General features: G+C 45.6%; 1 protein-coding gene across 2 annotated transcripts in view; it reads right to left on the bottom strand.

Moving 5' to 3' along the window:
* Positions 1-21,517, bottom strand: part of LOC122101668 (cat eye syndrome critical region protein 2) — an 80,233-nt gene that overhangs the window by 28,151 nt on the left and 30,565 nt on the right. Inside the window, exons 2-7 of one of the 2 annotated variants that reach the window (XM_042672141.1) lie at positions 13,051-13,145; positions 7,118-7,301; positions 6,020-6,159; positions 4,097-4,201; positions 1,873-1,922; positions 652-821 (exon numbers count right to left, since the gene is read on the bottom strand). In XM_042672141.1, the coding sequence (XP_042528075.1) occupies positions 652-821; positions 1,873-1,922; positions 4,097-4,201; positions 6,020-6,159; positions 7,118-7,301; positions 13,051-13,145 (744 nt within the window). Of the gene's footprint in view, positions 1-651; positions 822-1,872; positions 1,923-4,096; positions 4,202-6,019; positions 6,160-7,117; positions 7,302-13,050; positions 13,146-21,517 lie in introns of those variants that run through there. The other variant, XM_042672142.1, reaches the window with a different exon arrangement.

Below are 21,517 nucleotides of genomic sequence, written 5' to 3'. Positions count from 1 at the left end.
ACTGAGGAATTGAACTCAGGGCTTCATGCATGCTAGGCAAGCACTGTACCACTGAGCCACCTTCCCAGCCCCAAGGCTCCCCTTTTTTGAGGCTTGAATTCAGGGCCTGGGAGCTGTCTCTGGGCTTCTTTGTGCTCAAGACAAGCACTGTGTAAGCCACAGTGCCACTTACGGTTTTTGAGTGGTTAATTGAAGATAAGAGTCTCATGGGGACTTTCCTGCTCCAGGCTGGCTTCAAATCATGATCCTCAGATCTCAGCCTCCTCAGTAGCTACGATTATAGGCCTGAGCCATTGGCGCCCAGTTCCCCAGCCCTTTTTTTTTAATTCTTTTAATTATGTTCAACAGTTGTATAAGGGAGTTTCAATGTAACATGTGCATGTATGTATATAATACATCTTAAACAGTCACCCCCTTCTATCATCCCCCCCAAAACTATCCGGCCCCTGCCCGTCAAGTTTCTTGGTTCCATTTTCATGCATACACACTGAGTATTCACCCACATTTCTCTTTCCACTCATCTTGCTGTGAAAAGGCATTCAGCGTCCTGGTGAGGGACAGGAACGCAGGCCTTCGTGAAGGCCAGAGCATCACCCCAGCCTCCTCCGGTTCCGGGCGTGTGTCCACAGGCCTGTCCCTAGGAAGACATACCTTCTGGGCGATCATGTTGCAGATCTCAGGCAGAAAGTCCTCACTGAGGAGCTTGTAGAGCTGCCGTTCTCGGAGGGAGGACCGCTCTCGGAAACTCTCGGTGACCTGTCTCCACTCCTCTTCCGTCTGGCACAGAAGCCACCATGAGCCTTGACCAGGTCTGTGGGACCCTAAAAATCAAGGGTGGTTCACTGTCATGATTTCCTGCTTACTACCCTGCGGGGTCATGACTAAAAGGAGACAGCAGAGAACAGAGAAAGAGAGGGAGAGGGAGAGGGAGAAGGGCAGGGGAGTAGCCATCCTGGGATATGCATTCAGAGGCTGGGCTCTGTCCCTGAGCTTTTTCTTTTTCCCTCAAAGCTAGTGCTCTACTACTTGAGATACAGCTCCACTTCCAGCTTTTTGGTGGTTAATTGGATATAAGAGGCTCACGGGCTTTCCTGACCATACTAACTTTCAACTAAGATCCTCAGATCTCAGCTTCCTGAGCAGCTAGAATTACAGGTGTAAGACACTGACACACATACCCCAGATGTTTTCTTCTTTTATTTTGAGGTGAGATCTTGAGGCTGCTCTTGAGCTGCTGACATCCTTAGCCTCCCAAGTGCTAGGATTATGTGTGCGTGCACGTGCGTGTGCGTGTGCGTGTGTGTGTGTACACATATCACCAGGCCCAGGTGATAATGTATACTTACTTACCTTCCTGTTACTGTGTACAACTAAAACAATGTGTAGAGAAAACACAAACCTAAATACTGTGGCTTTAATGAGCTTAATTCCAAGAAATGCTTAAATGTGTTTACTTTTCTTTAAAAAAGTGTGAGTTTGAGCTTTTGCAGAAGTTTATGCTTTCACATCATTTATATTGTGATATTGTAAGCAATTTCCCACCCAAAATTTATGCTAGTTGGATAACAGAGTTAAAATCTAAGTAGGAAAGCAGTATGTCATAAAACACTGACGTTACAGAGAGAAGCTTCTTGTTCACCACATGTGAGGTTCCTGGACACTTGTGAGTAGCCTAGTACTGGCATTAAACTGCGTGGACTGGGGGAGATGGGTACACGACGAAAAATGGTGAACAAAACTGGGAGTGGGGGAGAAGGAGGGAGGGGGAGAAGGAAGGAGGGAGGGAGGGAAGATCTCTGCATGATTAAAAAAGAATCACTATCATAACAGACATGAATCAGGGGGAGTCTTAACACCCACAAGGGTCATTACCGTTTCTTGTCTGTGTCTCAGAGACTAAGGAGTTTTCTTCTTGCTTTTCACTGAAACATAAGAAAATGATGTGGCATATTAAAAAATGTTTTAAAAAGGCAAGTGCAAAATTGCTTGATACTTTCCCCAGAATGTGGACTCCATATATGAAGGAAAAAGAATACCTGTGAGGGGGCAGCTGCTCAGCGGCAGTGCAGGGACACAGGTGCCCGCAGCCTCAATACGCAGGGAAACATTAACTCACTAAGTGTTGTTAACAGCTGTATCCAGAGAGCCCTGGGCGCTCCATGTTCCCCTCCCCAGTTCAGGGCTACCCTTACCTTATCTACCACTACAAACGTGGGCTGGGAAGCTGGACTGCATGGGACCTCCCTCAGGAAAACTAACTTTCCTGAAATGGGGGTTGTTAATAGTTCCTAACTCACCAGGCACATCGGATTAAATTACAAAATACACAACATCGTATCACAATGGCTAACCAACATCCCGAAGACAAGAAGGAACTCTGGGTTCTTTGTTTTTTTGTAAGCATTCATAACAGGATAGTTTGCTGTAAGTCTGAAATGGAACTATTTGTGGCTATTAAAACCTGTATGTGGCTAGTAAATTTACATATTATAACTTAAATAAAATCTAAAATTGGAATTAAATTTCTCTTAAATTTTTTTTCTTTTTTTTTTGTTGAGAGACTGGGATGTGAACTCAGTACCTGAGGTTTTGCTCATTGGCTGGTGTTCTACCAATTGAGCCATACCTCCAACCCAAAACTTTAAAATATTTAAACACTGCTCCAGCTGCAAAGTTATTAAGATAAGAAATGCACCAGGAGAGCCAAGTAATGGTGGCTCATACCTGTAAATCCTAGCTACTCAGGAGGCTGAGATCTGAGAATCACGGTTCAAAGCCAGCCTAGACAGTAAAGTCCATGAGATACTTATCTCCAATTAACCACCAAAAAATTGGAGTTGTGACTCAAGTGGTAGAATGCTAGCCTTCAGCACAGAAGTTTGGGGACAACATTCAGGCCCAGAGTTAACGCCACAGGACCAGCAAAAACAAAAAATAAAAAGGTGCCAGTAGAGGGCAGCATTAAGCTATGTGTGCTATGGGACTTTAATGGTTGGTAATGGAGAAAGAGTAATTAAAACAGCTTCTGAATAGAGGCCAGACGCTGTATGTGCAGACAAGTGACTAGGATATTTGTCAGAAACACAACTCCACTTTAGCCACATTTTTCACCATTTAAGAATACTGAGGCTGGGAAGGTGGCTCAGTGGAAAAGTGCTTGTCTGGCATGCATGGAAGCCCTGGGTTCGATTCCTCAGCACCTCATAAACAGGAAAAAGTCAGAAGTGGCACTGAGGAGTGCTAGCCTTGAGCAAAAGAAGCTCAGGGACAGTGCCCAGGCTCTGAGTTCAAGCCACAGGACTGGCACAAAGAAGAAAAGAAAGAAAAAAGAACACTAATGGAAGTTAACAAATCAAATTCTGATTGACTGATCTACTAAATCTAAGTGCATTTAGAATGAGTTAGAATTTCTAAATTTAGTGCAAAGAAGCTGTGTACTTTGTTACTAGAAATTTTTTTTTTTTTTTGTCGGTCATGGGGCTTGAACTCTGGGCCTGGGCGCTGTCCCTCAGCTCTTCAGCTCAAGGCGAGCGCTCTACCACTTGAGCTACAGCGCCACTTCCGGTTTTCTGGTGGTTTATTGGAGATAGGAGTCTCACGGTCTCTCCTGCCTGAGCTGGCTTTGAACCGCGATTCTCAGATCTCAGCCTCCTGAGTAGCTAGGATTACAGGCATGAGCCACCAGCGCCCAGCTTGTTACTAGAAATTTTAAGAACAAGACCTCACAGATTTGTAGTGATAGATCAGATCCTTTACTAAATGCAATTAAATTAAGAAAATATAAGCCAATCGCTGGTGACTCACACCTGTAATCCTAGCTACTAAGGGGAGGCTGAGATCTGAAGATCACCATTTAAAGCCAGCCCATACAGGAAAGTCTGTAAGACTCATCTCCAATTAACTACCAGAAAACCAGAAGTGGTGCTGTGGCTCAAAGTGGTAGAGCGCTCGCCTTGAGCTGAAGAGCTGAGGGACAGCGCCCAGGCCCAGAGTTCAAGTCCCACAGCTGACAATAAATAAATAAATAAATAAATAAATAAATAAATAAGGTTGGTTCCAGCCTGAAAAGACAGTGTCCACAGGCTTTCTTTCTTACCTCACTATTATCTCCTCTTGTAGTTTCTTCCGTTTTGGGGGCCTTCCTCTTCTTTTTCCTGTTTTTCCAGGAACACTTGAGACATTTTTTTGTTTTTCATTTTCCCTAAGAAATAGCACTATTAAATAGAAATGTTCTAGCACAGAACTGATGAATTGTGTAAGATTTTGTTAGTAACTGTAATTTCTGGCCACACTTAAAAAAAACAATCATTTAGAAGAGGAAAAGGACAGATTATTATCCATTATTAAAATGTAGAACCCACAGAAAAATAACGTTTTGCAATATTAGTAGGGAAATAAATAATAAATAAATGCTAAATAATAAAAAATGCTAGGTGCCAGTGGTTCATGCCTGTTGTCCTAGCTACTCAGGAGGCTGAGCTCTGAGGATTGCATTTTGGAGCTACTACGGGCAGGAAAGTCTGTTAGACTTTTATCTCCAATTAACCACCAAAAAGATGGATGTAGGACTTTGATTCAAGTGGTAGAGCACTAGCCTTAAGCAAAAAAGCTCGGGGAGAGCTCTCAGGCCCCGGATTCAAGCCTCAGGACTGGCACAAAGTAAAAATGAATGGGGAAAGACAGGGGAGAATGGTAGGGATGACAACTATACCCATAGTCTGATTTACGGAATTGAAGCTGTCTGCGTAACTATTAAAAATAAATTTTAAAAACTAAGTGAGCTCTCCAGCCCTAGAGCTCAAGCCCCAGGACTGACAAAAAAAAGAGAGAGAGAGATCTTTCATGCGATTGTTTCTAACGTATGTATAAGATTGTGTCTTTGTTGCTTTGTATGTCCCTCCCCCATGGTAGAACCCCTGCTTTCACTATATATGATGTTGGTATATGTGGAGGGGAAGGGAAAAAGCAAATTGTAAAAACAGGGATACAGGAGGACCCACTGCAACAAGGAGATGTACAAGTCGTTATGTAGAAAACGAACTTTACAACTTTGGTGGGGGAGATGGGGGGTGGGAGGGTACGAAGGAAGGGACTGGAAGGGGAAACAAAGGAGGAGGCTACAATGCTTGATAAGAAATGTGCTCATTATCTTACCCATGTAATTGTAACCCGTCTGTACAGTATTTTCACAATAAAAATATATTAAAAAAAAAAAACAAAACTAAGTGAGCTCTAAAAGCTAACACCTCCTAACAAGAAGTACTGCTTCTAGCAGTAAGGAACTCCCCACAATAAATAAATAAATGACTAAGTCAAGGGCAGCCTGTCTTCCTCAGGAAGTGTTCAGCCAGCTAGCTACAGTTCTGCCTCACTCTAACAGACTATCAAAGACGAAGCGTGTTACAGGCAAGCGTTCACGCTGCTGAGAAGAAAGTCCTGCTATGTAAGTCAAGTCTGTGGTATGGTATTGCTACTCCCCAGCAATCTCACCAACAACTTCATACATTCTCCTTTTACCACAGCCTTCTGGCAGAGACTTTGGAGCAATTCCTTTTTTTTTTTTTTTTTTTTGGGGGGGGGGGGCAATCCTGGGGCTTGAGCTCAGGGCCCAGGCACTGTCCCTGAGCTTCTTTTGCCCAAGACTAGCACTCTATCACTTGGGCCACAGCACTACTTCCCTCGTGGAGTTTTATAAAAGTTCCTGCCTGGGCTGGCTTCAAACTGCAATCCTCAGATCTCAGCCACCCGAGTAGCTAGGATCGCAGGTGTGAGCTACTGGTGCTCTGCTCCTTTTTATTTGTGTATGAAATTACTCTCCCTTCAAGAATGCTGATACAGTCAATTTGTTTGTTTGTATGAGCTTTCTTCTTTCATGTATGTGTGGTATCAGGGTTTGAGCCTAGGGCGTAAGGTTTGCAAAGTGGTGCTCTATGGCTTAAGCCACAACCCAGCACTGATGCGTTTAACTTTAAAGACATTTTTACAGTAGCTATTACAGCCTTGACACTGAAGACTTTACCTGCTCAAGGAGAGTTCTCCATTAGACCTCCCTTGTACCGGATCCTCTTTATACATTCGTGTTCCGTAGAAATACCAGTAGAGGGCCCCTGAATTGTCTTCCCCTAGAGGTTCTACACGGAGACTGTCTGCATCCAAACCCTTGGCAGAAAAGGAAGGAGGGTTGGGGAAAACAATGAACTAAATAAATGGAAGAAAACTTCAATACACGAATCTATCACCTGTTTCAAAATGCCAAGTACAGGATATCATTTTTCCATCTGGGCAGATAAAACACAGAATGGGATGGGGGTACCTTCTTCGAAGAACAAGATATAGAAATGCTTGAAATGTTCCCTACCCCAACCATGGCTCCCACCCCTCCAAAAATGGAGAAACCAAAAGGAATTCCAATGAATGGTCTGGCTACCTGGCTTAGATGTACACACTACACAAAAGGTAGTGGGTAGGATAAGATGCTCTAAGGCTTTGTCCCGTGTGATCCACTATGGCAGCTCAGTCAGAACCCACAGCAACATTCTGCTCCAGCTGAGACTCCCAATTTACCCCAGGGCCTGACCTAGGCTGGAGTCCTGAACGAAGAGTACTTCTAAATGACAGGACCAAGAAAGGACTAGAAGTCATCACCAGCTCTAATCCTGTATGAGCCGGACACTTGCCAGCCGGGCATCCGTGGCTCATGTCTGTCATCCCAACTACTCAGGAGGCTGAGGTCTGAGGATCACGACTCAAAGCCTGCCCAGGCAGGAAAGGCCATGAGCCTCTTTATCGCCAATTAACCACCAAAAAGCCAGAAGTGGAACTGTGGCTCAAGTAGTAAAGCATTAACCTTGAGCAAAACAAAAAGGACTCAGGGACACTGTCCAGGCCCTAGTTCAAATTCCTACCACCACCACCACCCCCCCCCCAAAAAAAAGATCCAAGAGCTCTTATGTCTAACTAACCACTGAAAGAGATAGAAGTAGCACTGTGGCTCAAGTGGTAGAGCACTAGCCTTGAGCAAAAAAGCTTAGGGACAGTGTCTAGGCTCTGATTTCAAAGTTCCATTCTCAACTACTGGGTTTTTACTGCTCTAGAGAAAGGGCTTTCAGGGAAGCACCTTGAGTAGATCGAAGACATCATCTGCATCTAGCCGGTAATCACAGAGGCGGTGCAGAATCTCCACGCGGGTACGAAGAGGCAGGTCTTGGAAACTGGCTTCTCTCAGGGGGTTGGGTTTCCCCTCCTCAAGCTCCCAGCGGTAGTTGATAATGTCTTCCAGGTAGCTGTGGAATGTCTGAGGCCTACCCATAAGGCCCAGACAAAAATACATGAATGTATACAGAACTGTGGCTTGAGAGCTGACAAACTTATCAACGGCAACAAGGAGGATCTGATGGTCTTGGCTGCTTTATGTATCAGACCAACTACATGAAGTTCCAAAGAAGATAAACGTGTCCTAAGAGCTCCCCACGGAGAACTCTTAAAACACAGGCAGCAGCACACGCCCGTCAACAGCAAACTATGAGGGGGAGACGACTGTCTAACCTTTTGCTCATCCTATTTATTTATGCATGCATGCGTGCATGCGTGCATGCCAGGCCTGGGGATTGAACTCAGGGCCTGGGCACGGTCCCTGAACTTCTGCTCAAGGCTAGTGCTCTACCACTTGAGCCGCAATGCCATTTCCGGCCTTTTCTGTGTATGTGGTACTCAGGAATCGAAATGCATGCTAGGCAAGCACTCTACAACTAATCCACATTCCCAGCCTCCAAATACTCTTAAAGATCCATTTTCTCTTTACTTTCCTATTCAAAATATTAGGAAAGACCACTGGCTATAAGTTAGTATTGCGTGAGTAAAGAGACGAAGACCTACTTGAAGTTACCTGTTTCTTATAGCAGAGAAAGCAAGACAGAGCAGTAGAAAGAGAATGAAAACAAGGATGAGTCAACTGCTTTCTAACACCCAAGGTTGGCCACTTGTTAGAAGCCAGCAAAGAGCTCTTCAGCCAGCTTCAGACAGAAGACACTTCCCTTCTATTGGCCAGCCCACAGGCAGAGGCAGAGGGCTGGGGTACTGGCCGCTTTTAAGGGTCAGCTGGCTGGAACTGGCAGAATTCATGACTAGGCAAAGCAACTGATTTAACAGCTGCAATGTGTTTGGGACATCATAGAAAACAGGCAGCTACTGACCTCTTAGAAGCACATGTCAGGGACATGAAAAGGTATCCATTCTCCTTACTAAGGCAAAGAACCATACACAATGCAGACTAAGTGAAAAGTAGAATCGCCTCCTTCCACACGCTTCAAGCATTTGTGAGGTTTAACTAATGCATGCACATGATGGATGAGGCCATATTTAGCAGGAATTCTTGTAAATCAGCAAGTGAAGAGGTTGTATAAGATAATCTGAGGCCTGGGGTAGAGCGCAGCAGTCCATCCCCAGTACTGGAGCCGCAGCCACTGACTGACAGTGTCTATCCTTTATTTGTGTGGGTAGATGTGAATCCTGAGGCTCGAACTCAGGACCTGGGGGTGCTGTCCTTGAGCTTTTTTGCTCAAAGCTAGGGCTCTACCACTTGATCCACAGTTCCACTTCTGGGACTTTTACTTGTTAATTGGAGATATAGAGTTTCATAGGTTCCTACCTAGGCTGGCTTGATCTGCAGATCTCAGACTCCTGAGTTACAGGTACCCAGCTTGAAAGTGTTTCTTCTTTAAGATCACAGAACCTAGGCCAAAATAGCTAACAGATCTTTTGTTTTGTTTTGGACAGGACTTTACAATGTAGCTAAGCCTGTGGATGAAATCTGAGGATCATGGTTCAAAGCCAGCCCAACAGACAACCTGAGATTCTTATCTAAAAAAAAACAAAACAAAACCAGCAAAAAAATCCTAGAGGGAGGTATGGCTCAAGGCGTACAGCACCAGCTGTGAGCTAATCTTAGGACCAACTCAAAAAATACTGAAATTGGAATTCTGCAATAATAAATGGGATGATTTGACAAGAATACCTAGAGAAGTTCTATAAACACCTAACAAGACATCACACAGGTGCTGCCCCGAGCTACATCACACGGCTGAGATGACCTGGCAAGACCACGGTTTGAGGCCAGCCAAGCAACCAACACAGAACTGGGCATTCCATGCCTGTCATCCCAATTCTGAGGAAGGCTAAGATCTGGAACAGTAGGGCTCCAAATCAAGACAGCCAAAGGAAAAAAATCCTGGGACTGCTTATCTCAGCAGAAAATGCTAGCCCTAAATGCAGCGAGAAGACAACTTATAAGAAGCTAAATCTGGAAAAATCGCTAAAAGAAAGCATGTGAAAATGATCCTTTTGTAGTATCACTGATTTCACACACAGAAAAAAAATGTGAAATATATAGGAAAAAATATATTACATAGACTTGGACTAAATGTAACTTTTTTTGGAGGGAGGGAGGCCACTGGGCACTGTCCCTGGGGTCTTTCACTCAAGGCTAGCACTCAAAGCCAGCTCTCTATCACTTGGAGCCACAAAGCCTCTTTTGGTTTTCTGGTAGTTAACTGGAGAGATGAGTCTTAGGACTTTCCTGCCAGAGCTGGCTTTGAACCACAACCCTCAGATCTCAGCCTCCTGAGTAGCTTGGATTACAGGTGTGAGCCATCAGTGCCTGGCTAAATAAAAACTTTTGTTCTTTAAAAACATAAATGGAGGGGGCTGGGAAGGTGGCTCAGTGGTAGAGTGCTCGCCTTGCATGCATGAGGCCTTGGGTTCGACTCCTCAGCACCACATAAGCAGAAAAAGCTGGAAGTGGCGCTGTGGCTCAAGTGGTAGAGCACTAGCCTTGAGCTGAAGAGCTGAGGGACAGTGCCCAGGCCCAGAGTTCAGGCACCATGACTGGCAATAAATAAATAAATGGAAAATACACACTAGGAGCAAATATTTACACTTTGACTTTGTATGTCTAACAAAGGACTTACATCCAGACTGCATAAAAAATCTTAACAGTTCCATCTACAAACTAGTAAATATCCCTAACTGAACATAAGTAATCAAAAGATGTGAGTAAACATTTCAGCAAAAAGAGATGTACAAATGAACAAGAATGATGTCCAACATTCCTGGTCATCGGGAAAATACAAATTAAAATGACAGTGAGCTACTACCTTAAAAACAAGAGAATCGGTGAAATTAAAAGAGCAAATGTTGGCAAAGATATAGAGCACGCAACTAGACTTCTCCTATTTCACTAGTAGAAATATAAAATGTCACAACCACTTTGGAAAAAGAGTTTGGCAGTTTCTTGCCGTTAAACATACCATTACCATAAGATTCAGGAATTCTCAAAATAAATGAAAACACATTTACAGCAACATTTGCATGCAAATACTCACAGTAGCTTTATCGTAACAACCTCAAAAGCAACACACATCCCCCTATCAACACATGGGAAGGATAAACAGCTTGCAATTTATTTTTCACTAGATACAATTTAAGCCTTCACTTGGCCAAAATGAACAAATTGATACAAACAGCAATCCCAAAGAATTCTGCAGACATTGCACTGAATGAAAAAAGCTGGACTTGACAGTGTGTTGTCCCATTAGCACAAATTCTACAACACTACCACAAGGTATCTTAGTAAAACTGAGGCCGCTGACAGCCAGACCAGTTTACATGGGAGAGCAACTACAAAGACAACTTTCTGGGAAGATAGAAATGTTCTATGTTTCTGAGCAGAATGATGACTACATGGCACATTCATTTGTTCAAATCCATTGGCCTGCCAGGTGCCAGTGGCTCACATCTGTCATCCTAGCTACTCAAGAGGCTGAGATATGAGGCTCCTAGTTCAAAGCCAGCCCTGGCAGAAAAAGTCTATGAGACTCCTATCTCCAATTAACCACCAGAAAGCCAGACGTGGAGCTGTGGTTCAAATGATAGGCAGCTTTGAGCAAAAAAACCTAAAGGACAGTGCCTAGGCCTTAGTTCAGGCCCCCAAACCAGTGCACAGACCCAGTCATGCACATACACAGAAATGGCCTGTATGCTGAAGATATGTGATTTTACTGCATGATGTCACAAGTTCAAATAAACACATTTAGCAGGAGCACTGTGATTTCCAAAGAGATAATGTTTAAAGGACACACTTTCAGTACTAGATTTTGTTTTTGAAAGCAAAGCAAAGCAAAACAAAACAAAGAAAATGGGGTTGGGAATGTGGTTCAGTGGTACAGTGCTTGCCTAGCATGCATAAAGCCCTGGGTTCAATTCCTCAGTACCACACACACAGTAAAAGCTGGACGTGGTGTCATGGCTCAGTGATAAGAGTGCTAGCCTTGAGCAAAAGAAGCTCAGGGACAGTGAGTTCAAGCCCCAGGACTGCCAAAACAAAAACAACAAAAACACCCCTGTGTATACTAGAGAAGAAAATGGAAAAAGAAACCCCAGCAAGAGTGAACGGGAGAACCCAGGTGCTTATCATCAACCTTGGGGAACAGCAGAACTTGGGCGTGCTCCAGAGCCGTTGGCTCCTGCGACTCTGAAAGCATGTAACCTCAGACCCCTGCTCTACAAGTGCAAGTGCTGGGCCCACACAGTGCAGATAACCCCAATCACCCATCAATGTGAACACCGACACTCTCCCTGCCCAGGAGACACAACAGCGCTCCTGAATTGTGTGAGGCAGCCTGTCAACTGCTTTGTACATTTTGTCCATTTACATGTATCCTCAGTTTTCCCTCTTTTGTACTTATAAAAATACATCTCTGATAATGCTTTTGCAACTTGTGCTGATTGCTCGACCTTTTCACCTGTCGTGTGTAACGGCCGGGGCGGGTCTGCTCCCGGTTCTGAGGGGCACAGGCCTCAGGACATGGGCCTGGCACGGCCGTGCACCCCAGCACAACCAAGGAGCTCCAGAGAGTCCACAAGGGCCCAGAGAACCATGAGACCCTCCTCAGAATCCAGCGTCTCTACTTTGGGGCGTGTTTATTTGTGCAGCAAGAGGAAATAAACGGACCCAGGGCCTCATGCATGCTAGGCAGGGGCTCTACAAAAGGGAAAGCTAACAAATGTCAGGGCTCTTTTCTAAAAATAAGGGAAAGGTGAGGTGCAGTGGCACATACTTGTAGTCCAGCTATCCAGAAGGGTGAGAACTTCAAGGAGGACCCCTTGAACCCAGAAGTTCTAGACTAGCCTGTACAACACAGCCCACCCCAGGCTCCAAAGACAACCACCACCAAGAGAACAGATCTTAGTACAAAACAGTTTTGTCAACGTTGATCAAATTTACTTGCTAGAGCCTTCACAGGCACTAGAGAGCTATTTATTTGGCAGTTATAACGGCATCAGAGAGCCCAGAGGCTCCAAGTAAATTATGCTACTGCTACCAGGTTATGTGGACAACAGAAGACACAAGTGCAAGAAATATAGAAAACTCTATCGTTTTGTTAGGCAGTATTTCACCAATATTTCACACAAAAATCAGAAATAGGCACAAACAAGAGACAAAAATTCTACACTTGAGTGGCAGCTGGTGTAGCTACGAGTAACTGATACAGCTTTGTGAAAAGCAAACTCAACCATCACAGTAAAGAATGAGCAGGGGCTGGGAAGGTGGCTCAGTGGTAGAGCACTTGCCTTGCATGCCTGAGGCCCTGGGTTCGATTCCTCAGCACCACATAAGAAAAAAGAAAAAAGCCGGAAGTGGGGGCTGGGAAGGTGGCTCAGTGGCAGAGCATTTGCCTTGCATGCTGGGTTCCATTCCTCAGCACCACATAAGCAAAAAGAAAAAAAAAAGCCGGAAGTGGCGCTGTGGCTCAAGTGGTAGAGCGCTAGCCTTGAGCTAAAGAGCTGAGGGACAGCGCCCAGGCCCAGAGTTCAGGCCCCACGACCGGACCCCATTAAAAAAAAAAAAAGCGCAGACACAGAGCCTGGGGGCTCATTTGCATACTATGCATTAGGGTATACTGTCTTATACAGACTAGGGGTAGATTCTACGGCTGGCTAGTCAGTTCCCTGTGCAGTAAATATGTACTGAGAGCACAGTTGTTAGTTACTCACGTGATATCCCTTCGCTGATAGCAGCCCTGAAGCAAGCAGGCAATCAGATCACTGATAAACTCCACGTCATCTCTGTGAAGAGCTGCCTCTAACTCCTGAGAGAGAAGAGGAAAGAGAGAGATCAAATACTCGGACTTCTTAAAATCCACACTACCACCACAAACACAGAGCCCAGGCAACAGAAAATGGCTGGTCAATGAAGCCAAGGGCTTGCCGCCATTTTCCCTCTTCCCCAGTTACTGCTGCTAGAGGAGCGATGAGAGCCTGCAGGCTTTCCTAGAGTTTCTCTTACTGCCCCTATCACCCCCCCATTCCTTTTGTCTACACTCTGGAAGACAGACCCACAGTTCTTGGGGAGGGCTGGGAAGACAGTAATGGGGGACAGGGACTGAACTCAGGGTCTTGCACCTGCTAGAACTGTATTCTAACACTTGAGCCCCAGTGTGTGTGTGTGTGTGTGTGTGTGTGTGTGTTTGTGTGTGTGCGCGCGCATGTGTGTGTGCGTGTGTGTGTGTATGTCGATCCTAGGGCTTGAACTCAGGGACTGGGAGCTGTCCTGAGCTTATTCTGCTCCAGGCTAGCGCTCTGTCACTTGAGCTCAGCACCACCTCCAGCTTTTTCTGAGTAATTTACTGGAGTTGAGTCTTAGGGATTTTTCCCCCCGGGCTGGCTCGGCAGCACAATCCTCAGCTCTCAGCCCTTTTTGCGGCTAGGGTTACAAGTGTGAGCCACGGGCACCCGGCTCAGCCTGCTTTTTTGTTGGCTATTTTGGAGATGGAGCTTAGAAATGTCTCCGCCTCGGCTGACTACTTACTAACCGCAATCCTCCAGGTCTCAGCCTAGCCCATAGCTGTGATACAGGTGTGAACCACTGAATCCCAGGTGCAAAGCCATGCTAGCTGTATAATCAACTAGTTTGCATATCGTATAGTTTTCTAATTTAGTGGCAAAACAAAACACAGGAGCATTAAATGCTTTATAATCAATTACAAATACTCTTTGTTATATAACCGTTTTAACAAATAAACCAACTGCAACACTGTATTTTGAACTTAAGAGAACTGGGAGGAAGAAATTTGGCAACTTTTACTTTAATGATGCTACTCCTACATGTCTAGAGGAGGTTGCTAGAATAAGACGGCTCTTACATCATCTGGAGAGCAATGCCTTGGTGCGATGCATTTGTTTTGCTTACGTTTCCAAGCACTCATGTGTACAGTCTAGGGCCTGTAAATCCCTTTTCTGGGCCAACTGTACATCACACAAAGACTTTTTTTTTTTTGGTCGGTCGTGGGGCCTGAACTCTGGGCCTGGGTGCTGTCCCTCAGCTCTTCAGTTCAAGGTGAACATTCTACCTCTTGAGCCACAGTGCCACTTCCAGTTTTCTGAGTGGTTTACTGGAGCTAAGGGTGTCATGGACTATTCTCATGCCTGGGCTGGCTTTGAACCACAATTCTCAGATCTCAGCCTGCTGAGTAGCTAGGATTAAAGGCGTGAGCCACCAGCACCAGGCACAAAGATTTTTCTCTATGGTCTTCCCAGGTGAATTTCACTTTGCCAATCCTCCAATTTCGATGCCTGAACTACAGTAGCTATGTACCGTGCAACACACCTGCCTACGAGTCCCTCCTCTCCCAGAGTACATCAAAAGCGCAACCTGCTTGCTCTTAAGTGTGGCTTCTAATTCTGAAGAATGGTAGAGATGGGACCCAGGCCTTTGCACATGCCAAGTACTATTCCACTGATCTAAAGTCCCAGCCCAAAAATGCTCATTTTTCATTAGAGGTGCTTAGACTGAACTATTTAACGTCTCCTACAGTTTATATTATTACCAAATATATTAGTGGCTCTGCCAAGTAATCTAACTACCTAGGAGGCCGAGATCTGAGGACTGAACTTCAAAGCCAGCCCCAGACAGGAGTCCATAAGACTCTAATTAACCACCAAAAAGCCAGGACTGGAGCTATGGCTCAAGTGGCAGAGCACTAGACTAGCCGTGAGCAAAAAGTCTCAGTGACAATGCCCAGGCTCTGAGTTCAAATCCCAGGCAAATGTGCACTCGTGCAAGTGTGTCTACATACACACACACAGAGGACATACCAAATTAAGTTGTTTTAACAGCCACACTTGAGAACATAAGGCAAGAACCAGGAGGGCACTGCTCAAGAGAGACTGCCAGAAGTCTAACATAGGATATGCGTGATCTCTTAGAGACCAGACTTGGAAAACATTTAATGTACATTTTATTTTTAAAAAATAATCATGATCTGGAGTAGAATGTAAGATGTGCATTAACTTTTTTGGCTGAGGACAGCTCCTGGGCCTGGCACCTGTAGAGAAGGCTTCAACCACTGAGCTCGCCCCCAGGTTCCCTAAATCAAGATGAAGGGGGAACAAAATCATAAATGATCTTCAGTCAACTATTAAGTGAGACAAGAGGCTTCTCAGGCTTCTCCCTGGGAGAAAAGTTTGCTTTCTTATAGGATAAGTACAATAGAAGGATACAGCGTCTGGACTGTTGGATTAGGAGAAATGAACAGGCCCATGCTGTCTTTCAAACAATATTCCAGCCCCTTTCCTTGCCTCCCATTTCCCCCCCTCACCATAGGTCCTAGAATATGGTAAATAACTCAGTACAGTCTGTAGACAAACAGGTTCAAATACAAGACTGCCTTTTAAAACGTAATTCTACAATACTATGTTTAATATAACAGCAGGCCACCTGGAAATATACTAGGGTGGGGGAGAGGCATGCAGGCATGGACGCACAAATGCAGACCTGAGCTAAGAAGATGGTTAAATCATTAGGCGTGACATTGTCCAAAAGAGATGTTCTCATTACCTGACTTATGTAAATGTAACCGGTCACCCTTGTAACAACAATTTTTTTAAGTTATCATTAGACCCAAACCAGGCCTAGGTGGCTCACACCTGTAATCCTAGCTATTCAGGAGGTTGAGATCTGAGGATCAGGGTTCAAACCCGCCCAGGCAGGAAAGACCATGAGATTTTTATCTCCAGTTTAACCACTAGAAAAACAGGAAGTGGCACTGTGGCTCAAGTGGTAGAGCGCTCACCTTGAGCTGAGGGACAGTGCCCAGGCCCAGAGTTCAAGTCCTATGACCAACAAAAAAAAAGAAGCTTTTGCAAAGGTGGAGAAGTATTTTCCTGCCAAAGGTCACATGGCCTTTTATAACATCATCATGGGCCACACAAGGTTATCAGTACAATCAGAGCAGATACATTCCTGTCTGTCTGTCCCCTCATTCACCAACTGACTTCCTAGGCCTTCAGTGGGCCACAGGCCAGACTTTCCCCATCCCTGTTTAAAGAGTAGTTTGAGTTGTGCAAGACGAAAAGTTTTGGAGATATGTTTGTTTCACAATCACAAAAATACATTACTGAATATAACAATGAAAATAATACTACGGAAACACACTGATGGCTAATGGTAATTAATTACTGTACAATGAAAACTTGTTAACAGGAAAAAAAAGTCATTTTCATGATTTTTCTTTTTTCTTTTGGTTTTTGCTCTACCACTTTAAGCAACAGCTCCACTTTCTGGTTTTTGGGTGGTTCACTGAAGAATCTCAAAGGGGGGGGCTGGGAAGGTGGCTCAGTGGTAGAGCGCTTGCCTTGCATGCCTGAGGCCCTGGGTTCGATTCCTCAGCACCACATAAGCAAAAAGAAAAAAAGCCGGAGGTGGCGCTGTGGCTCAAGTGGTAGAGCGCTAGCCTTGAGCTGAAGAGCTGAGGGACAGCGCCCAGGCCCAGAGTTCAGGCCCCACTACCGGACCCAAAAAAAAAAATCTCATAGGGGGCTGTGAATGTGGCTTAGTGGTAGAGTGCTCGCCTAGCATGCACGAAGTCCTGTGTTTGATTCCTCAGTATCACATACACAGAAAGAGCCAGCAGCGGAGGTGTGGCTCAAGTGGTATAGCACAAGTCTTGAGCAAAAGAAGCTCAGGGACAGCACCCAGGCCCTGAGTTCAAGCCCCGGGATTTTTCTGCCCGGGCTGGCTTTGAACTGTGATCCTCAAACCTCAGCTTCCTGAGTAGCTAGTGTTACAGGTGTGAGCCACCAGCACCCGACTAATGGGTTAACTTTTAATTGTAGCAACGATATAAATGTTTTAAAATTGTTACCACAATTAAAAAATACTTTTCACAGCAAGATGTTGTGTGTTCCTCACAAGAAGTATGTGGTCTCCAAGGGGTGGTATGGACAAAGAAGGGAGGTAAATACCACCCGTGATACACAAAACAAATGCTGCACTAAGTAATATTACATTTATCTCATCTTCCTCTATGGAAAGAGAGCAAAGACTGAGGAGATACCAGTATCCCGTTCAAATTACATAAATTTCACAAATTTTGGAATAAGGAATTCAATTCTCTTCATACATAACCCACTGCTTTGAGTACGGATAAAACTGTCTCCAAAGAGAGTCCAGAGATCCAGGTTATTCAAAGCTTTACTACTTAAGGTTTCAACCCAGAGCTTAAGTCTTAGACTAAGGCACAAGGGACCCTCCTCCTAAAGACATCCACCCCAAGCTTTTTTTTTTCCTCTTCTCACTTTCTCTCCTTGGGCCTTTTGTATTCTCCTTTCACTGTGCGCATTGAACTGTGAGCACAGAAATCTGAACTTTGCCAAGATGCTCGGGGACAGCAGAGGACGGGGAAAGAAAACAGCAGAAAGGGGTGAAAGGAGACTCCATTCCTACCACCGCTCTGTGGCTTCAGAGGAGCTGCGGAGAGTAACAGGATTTGCTTCTCTTGCAGCTGGCGCCACAGCTCATTAGGGAAAAGCCTGCTTAACGTGTGCACACGTACACACACACACACACACACACACACACACACACACACACACACACACACACGAAAACAAATCTCTCCGGACTGAGCAAGGGACACCCAGACTACCTCTTGGGGAAGGGGAAGAAGACAGTGGTTAGAAAACATGCTTGCTAAGGATGAACAACTGCTCACTTTAAAAAGTCCTGCCCGCCTTACAGCCGGATTCCAGACCAAGGACAGTCTAATGACATACGGAACATGAAATTTCCTTAATATAGCCAGTCACTCGACTGTAGCTTTTCTTAAATAACACTCTAGACATTTTCCCTTTGTAACACGTACCTATTCCCTGTGTAAGTTTTCTTTAACCTTTTACCAATTTGTTTCTTTTCTTCAACTTCCAAGAATCAATATACAGATTTATACTGCCGCCATTTGGTCACAATAATTCCTTTGAGTTTATTTAGAGGAGGGGGGGGAGTGGCTAAGGAATAAAGTCATGTTGGTTGTATTTGCTTTTGGAGTTGCAAATCTTCCTGATTTGCACAGGACTGAGTACAATGTACATCTAGATGAAAGCCCCCTGTGGGACCAGAACCCCTCATGCACAAAGGCGGGGCAGCGGGCCCCTGAGGGACTCTCGCAGCTGCTGGCTACAGAGACTGCCTGGAGTGCCGGCTCAGGACATGGAGGAGAGGCACACCAGCCTCCAGAAGGCACCCAGACTGGCAGCTGATGCTTTCTAACTTGGTACACGTTAATTTAACCCCAAAGGCATGTGGCATGCCAATTTAGCAGGAACGTATAAATCAGCCGGAGCAACTGCACTGCCGAGGGGCCTGAAATCAGCTACGTAACACGTTCAGTGGGCAAACCTTTATCTGCACAGCCCCCAAAGGCGAGCAGGTCTGTTCTGCTGCTTTGTATGCAGTGACCAGACTCGGCTATGTCACCGGCTACAATGCTGTGGAAACCAAACAGCTCCTTCCCTCAGTGTGGACTATAACTCAAAGTCATCAACTGGAAAAATGTTAATTACACAATAAATGTGTGAAACTAGAATGATTTTTCTGCAAATGTTTCAATTAGGAATAGTGGCTCCAAAGGCTGTTTAAAAAAAGTATTCAAAATTGCCTAATCTTACACACACACACAAAAATATCATGATACAAACAATGCCCAATGACTGAAAAAGCAGGGAGTGTGATGCCTACCAGGCTGGGGTGGGAGGCACTAAGCTGGACAAGCATGGCTACACAGAAAAGAAATCTGGAAAGGCCGATCCCAGCCAGGACACACATGCTCTATGCGGGTCCAGCTGGACGCCCGCCTTCGCCAGCCGCCAAAGGTCTCCCATCGGGGCTCCACACCTAAGACAGGAGGTAAAAACAGCACAGCTTCCTGGAGTCATTTGCCTTTTTGTTTTATTGTTGGTGCTTGTTGCTCAGAAACACATTTTCATTTTTTTCCTGCAGTTCTAGGAGGTAGCACCCATAGTAGGTAGATGCTCTAAGATTATTTATCTATTTAGCTAGTCCTGGGGCTTGAACTCAGGGCCTGGGCGCTGTCCCTGAGCTTCTTTTGCTCAAGGCTAGCGCTCTACCACTTGAGCCACAGCGCCACTTCTGGCTTTTTCTGTGTATGTGGTACTGAGGAGTTGAACTCAGGGCTTCATGCATGCTAGGCAAGCTTTCTACCACTGAGCCACATTCCCAGAGCCATCCTCTCAAATTCTTGACTTTTAAAACAAAGGTTGGAGCTGGGTGTCAGGGGCTCATGCCACTCAGGAGGCTGAGATCTAGGGTTGTGGTTCAAAGCCAGCCTGGGCAGAAAAGTTCCTATGATTTATCTCCCACTAACCACTCAAACACTGGAAGTGGAGCTGTGGCTCAAAGCGGTAGAGTGCTACCTTGGGGGGGGGGGGGGGGGAACCACCTCAGAGACAGCACCCAAGCCCTGAGTTCAAGCCCCACAAATGACCAAACAAACAAAGCAAAATAAAAAAAGGCTGACCAAACCCCAAAGGTTTATCTATGTTTGGTCTGCATCTGCATCTACGTTTGGTATGCACAGGACACTGTGAGGGACGGCAGGAAGGTGAAGGGAGAGCCCCAGTCGTTGTGAGAAGTGATAGGTTGGTTACTGCTGGAGGGATACAGTGGAACAGGCAATGAGAGATGAAAGGGAAGCATGTCAGAAGCACAGCCAACAGCTTGGCACCTACTTGTAGGTAAAGAAAAAAGGACAAGAAAATTTAGGTTGAGTTTTAATTCCGTCTAAAAACAGAGCTAGGTAAGTGTAAACAAGGAAAAGGCTAGATTGGGGTGGCAGTGATAACAAAGAATTACACTGGAGAAAAAAGTCCTCTCAGTGTGTACAGTGAGATGTAATCGTGTAGTGTTGAACAGACAGTTGTTCACACCCGACTGAACCTCAGCTGTTCACGTCCCAGACTCTTGTGTAAGAATGAAAACATACGCAATCAGATGTGCTTCCCTCAACTGTGGAAAGGCACCTACAGTGCCTGGCACGCGCGCGCGCGCACACACACACACATGCACACGTGCACACACACACGCACACACACTGTGTGTATGTGAAGGATAAAAAGAGAACCTACTCTCACATAACACTGATCAAGAATGAAAGGTTGGGATGGGACACTGATCAAGAATGAAAGGTTGGGATGGGATTCGGCTCAATGGAAGAACACTTGCCTGGCAAATGTAAGGCCCTAAGTTCAGTCTTCAGCTCTGGGGAGGGAGGGAGGGAGGGAGGGAGGGAAGGGAAGAAAGGAGGAGGGAGGGAGGGCAAGGAAGGAAGGGAGGGAGGGAGAAAGGGAAGGAAGGAAGGGAGGGAGGGAGGGGAGGAAGGAAGGGAGGGAGGGGAGGGAGGAAGGAAGGGAGGGAGGGAGGGAGGGAAGGGAAGAAAGGAGGAGGGAGGGAGGGCAAGGAAGGAAGGGAGAAAGGGAAGGAAGGAAGGAAGGGAGGGAGGGAGGGAGGGAGGGAGGGAGGGAGGGAGGGAGGGAGGGAGGGAGGGAGGGAGGGAGGGAGGGAGGGAAAAGAAAAGAAAGGCAAGGTAAGGCTGGCAATTCAATGGAAGGACACTACAATGTTGGTTCTGTCAGAATGGCACTGTGGGGGTGAATAAGGAGCCGGCAGTGGACACAGGCTGACAACAGAAAGGCACTTAGTGACACACAAGTCACCTCCAAGAATGAAATATTGAAACAGTGTTTTTCTTCGCATTTGTTATGTGCAGGTCCTGGGGCTTAAATTCAAAAGTCTGGGCACTGTCCCCAACTTTTTTGCTTAAGGCTAGCACTCCACCACTTGAACCACGGCACCACTTCCAGTCGTTTCTGATGGTTAATAGATCTCATGAACTTTTCTTTCCAAACTGGCGTCACACCACGATCCTCAGATCTCAGCCTCCTGAGTAGCTAAGGATTATAGCAAGAGCCACCAGCACCCAGACAAACCATGTTTTAAACTAATAAAATCCTATGCTTAGCTAGGTGCCAGTGGCTCACACACCTGTCATCCTACCTACCCAGGAGGCTGAGATCCTCGGACCTCAGTCTGAAGTCAGCCAGAGGCAGGAAAGTCTCCAATAAACTACTCAGCAAAAGCCCGAAGCATCGCTGTGGCTCAAGTGGTAGA

This window comes from Dipodomys spectabilis, unplaced genomic scaffold, assembly GCF_019054845.1.
Source record: "Dipodomys spectabilis isolate Male_0828 unplaced genomic scaffold, ASM1905484v1 ptg000671l, whole genome shotgun sequence".
Classification (NCBI taxonomy): Eukaryota; Metazoa; Chordata; class Mammalia; order Rodentia; family Heteromyidae; genus Dipodomys; species Dipodomys spectabilis.
Note: the sequence above shows the minus strand (reverse complement) of the source record. Positions and strands in the feature narration are given on the sequence as shown.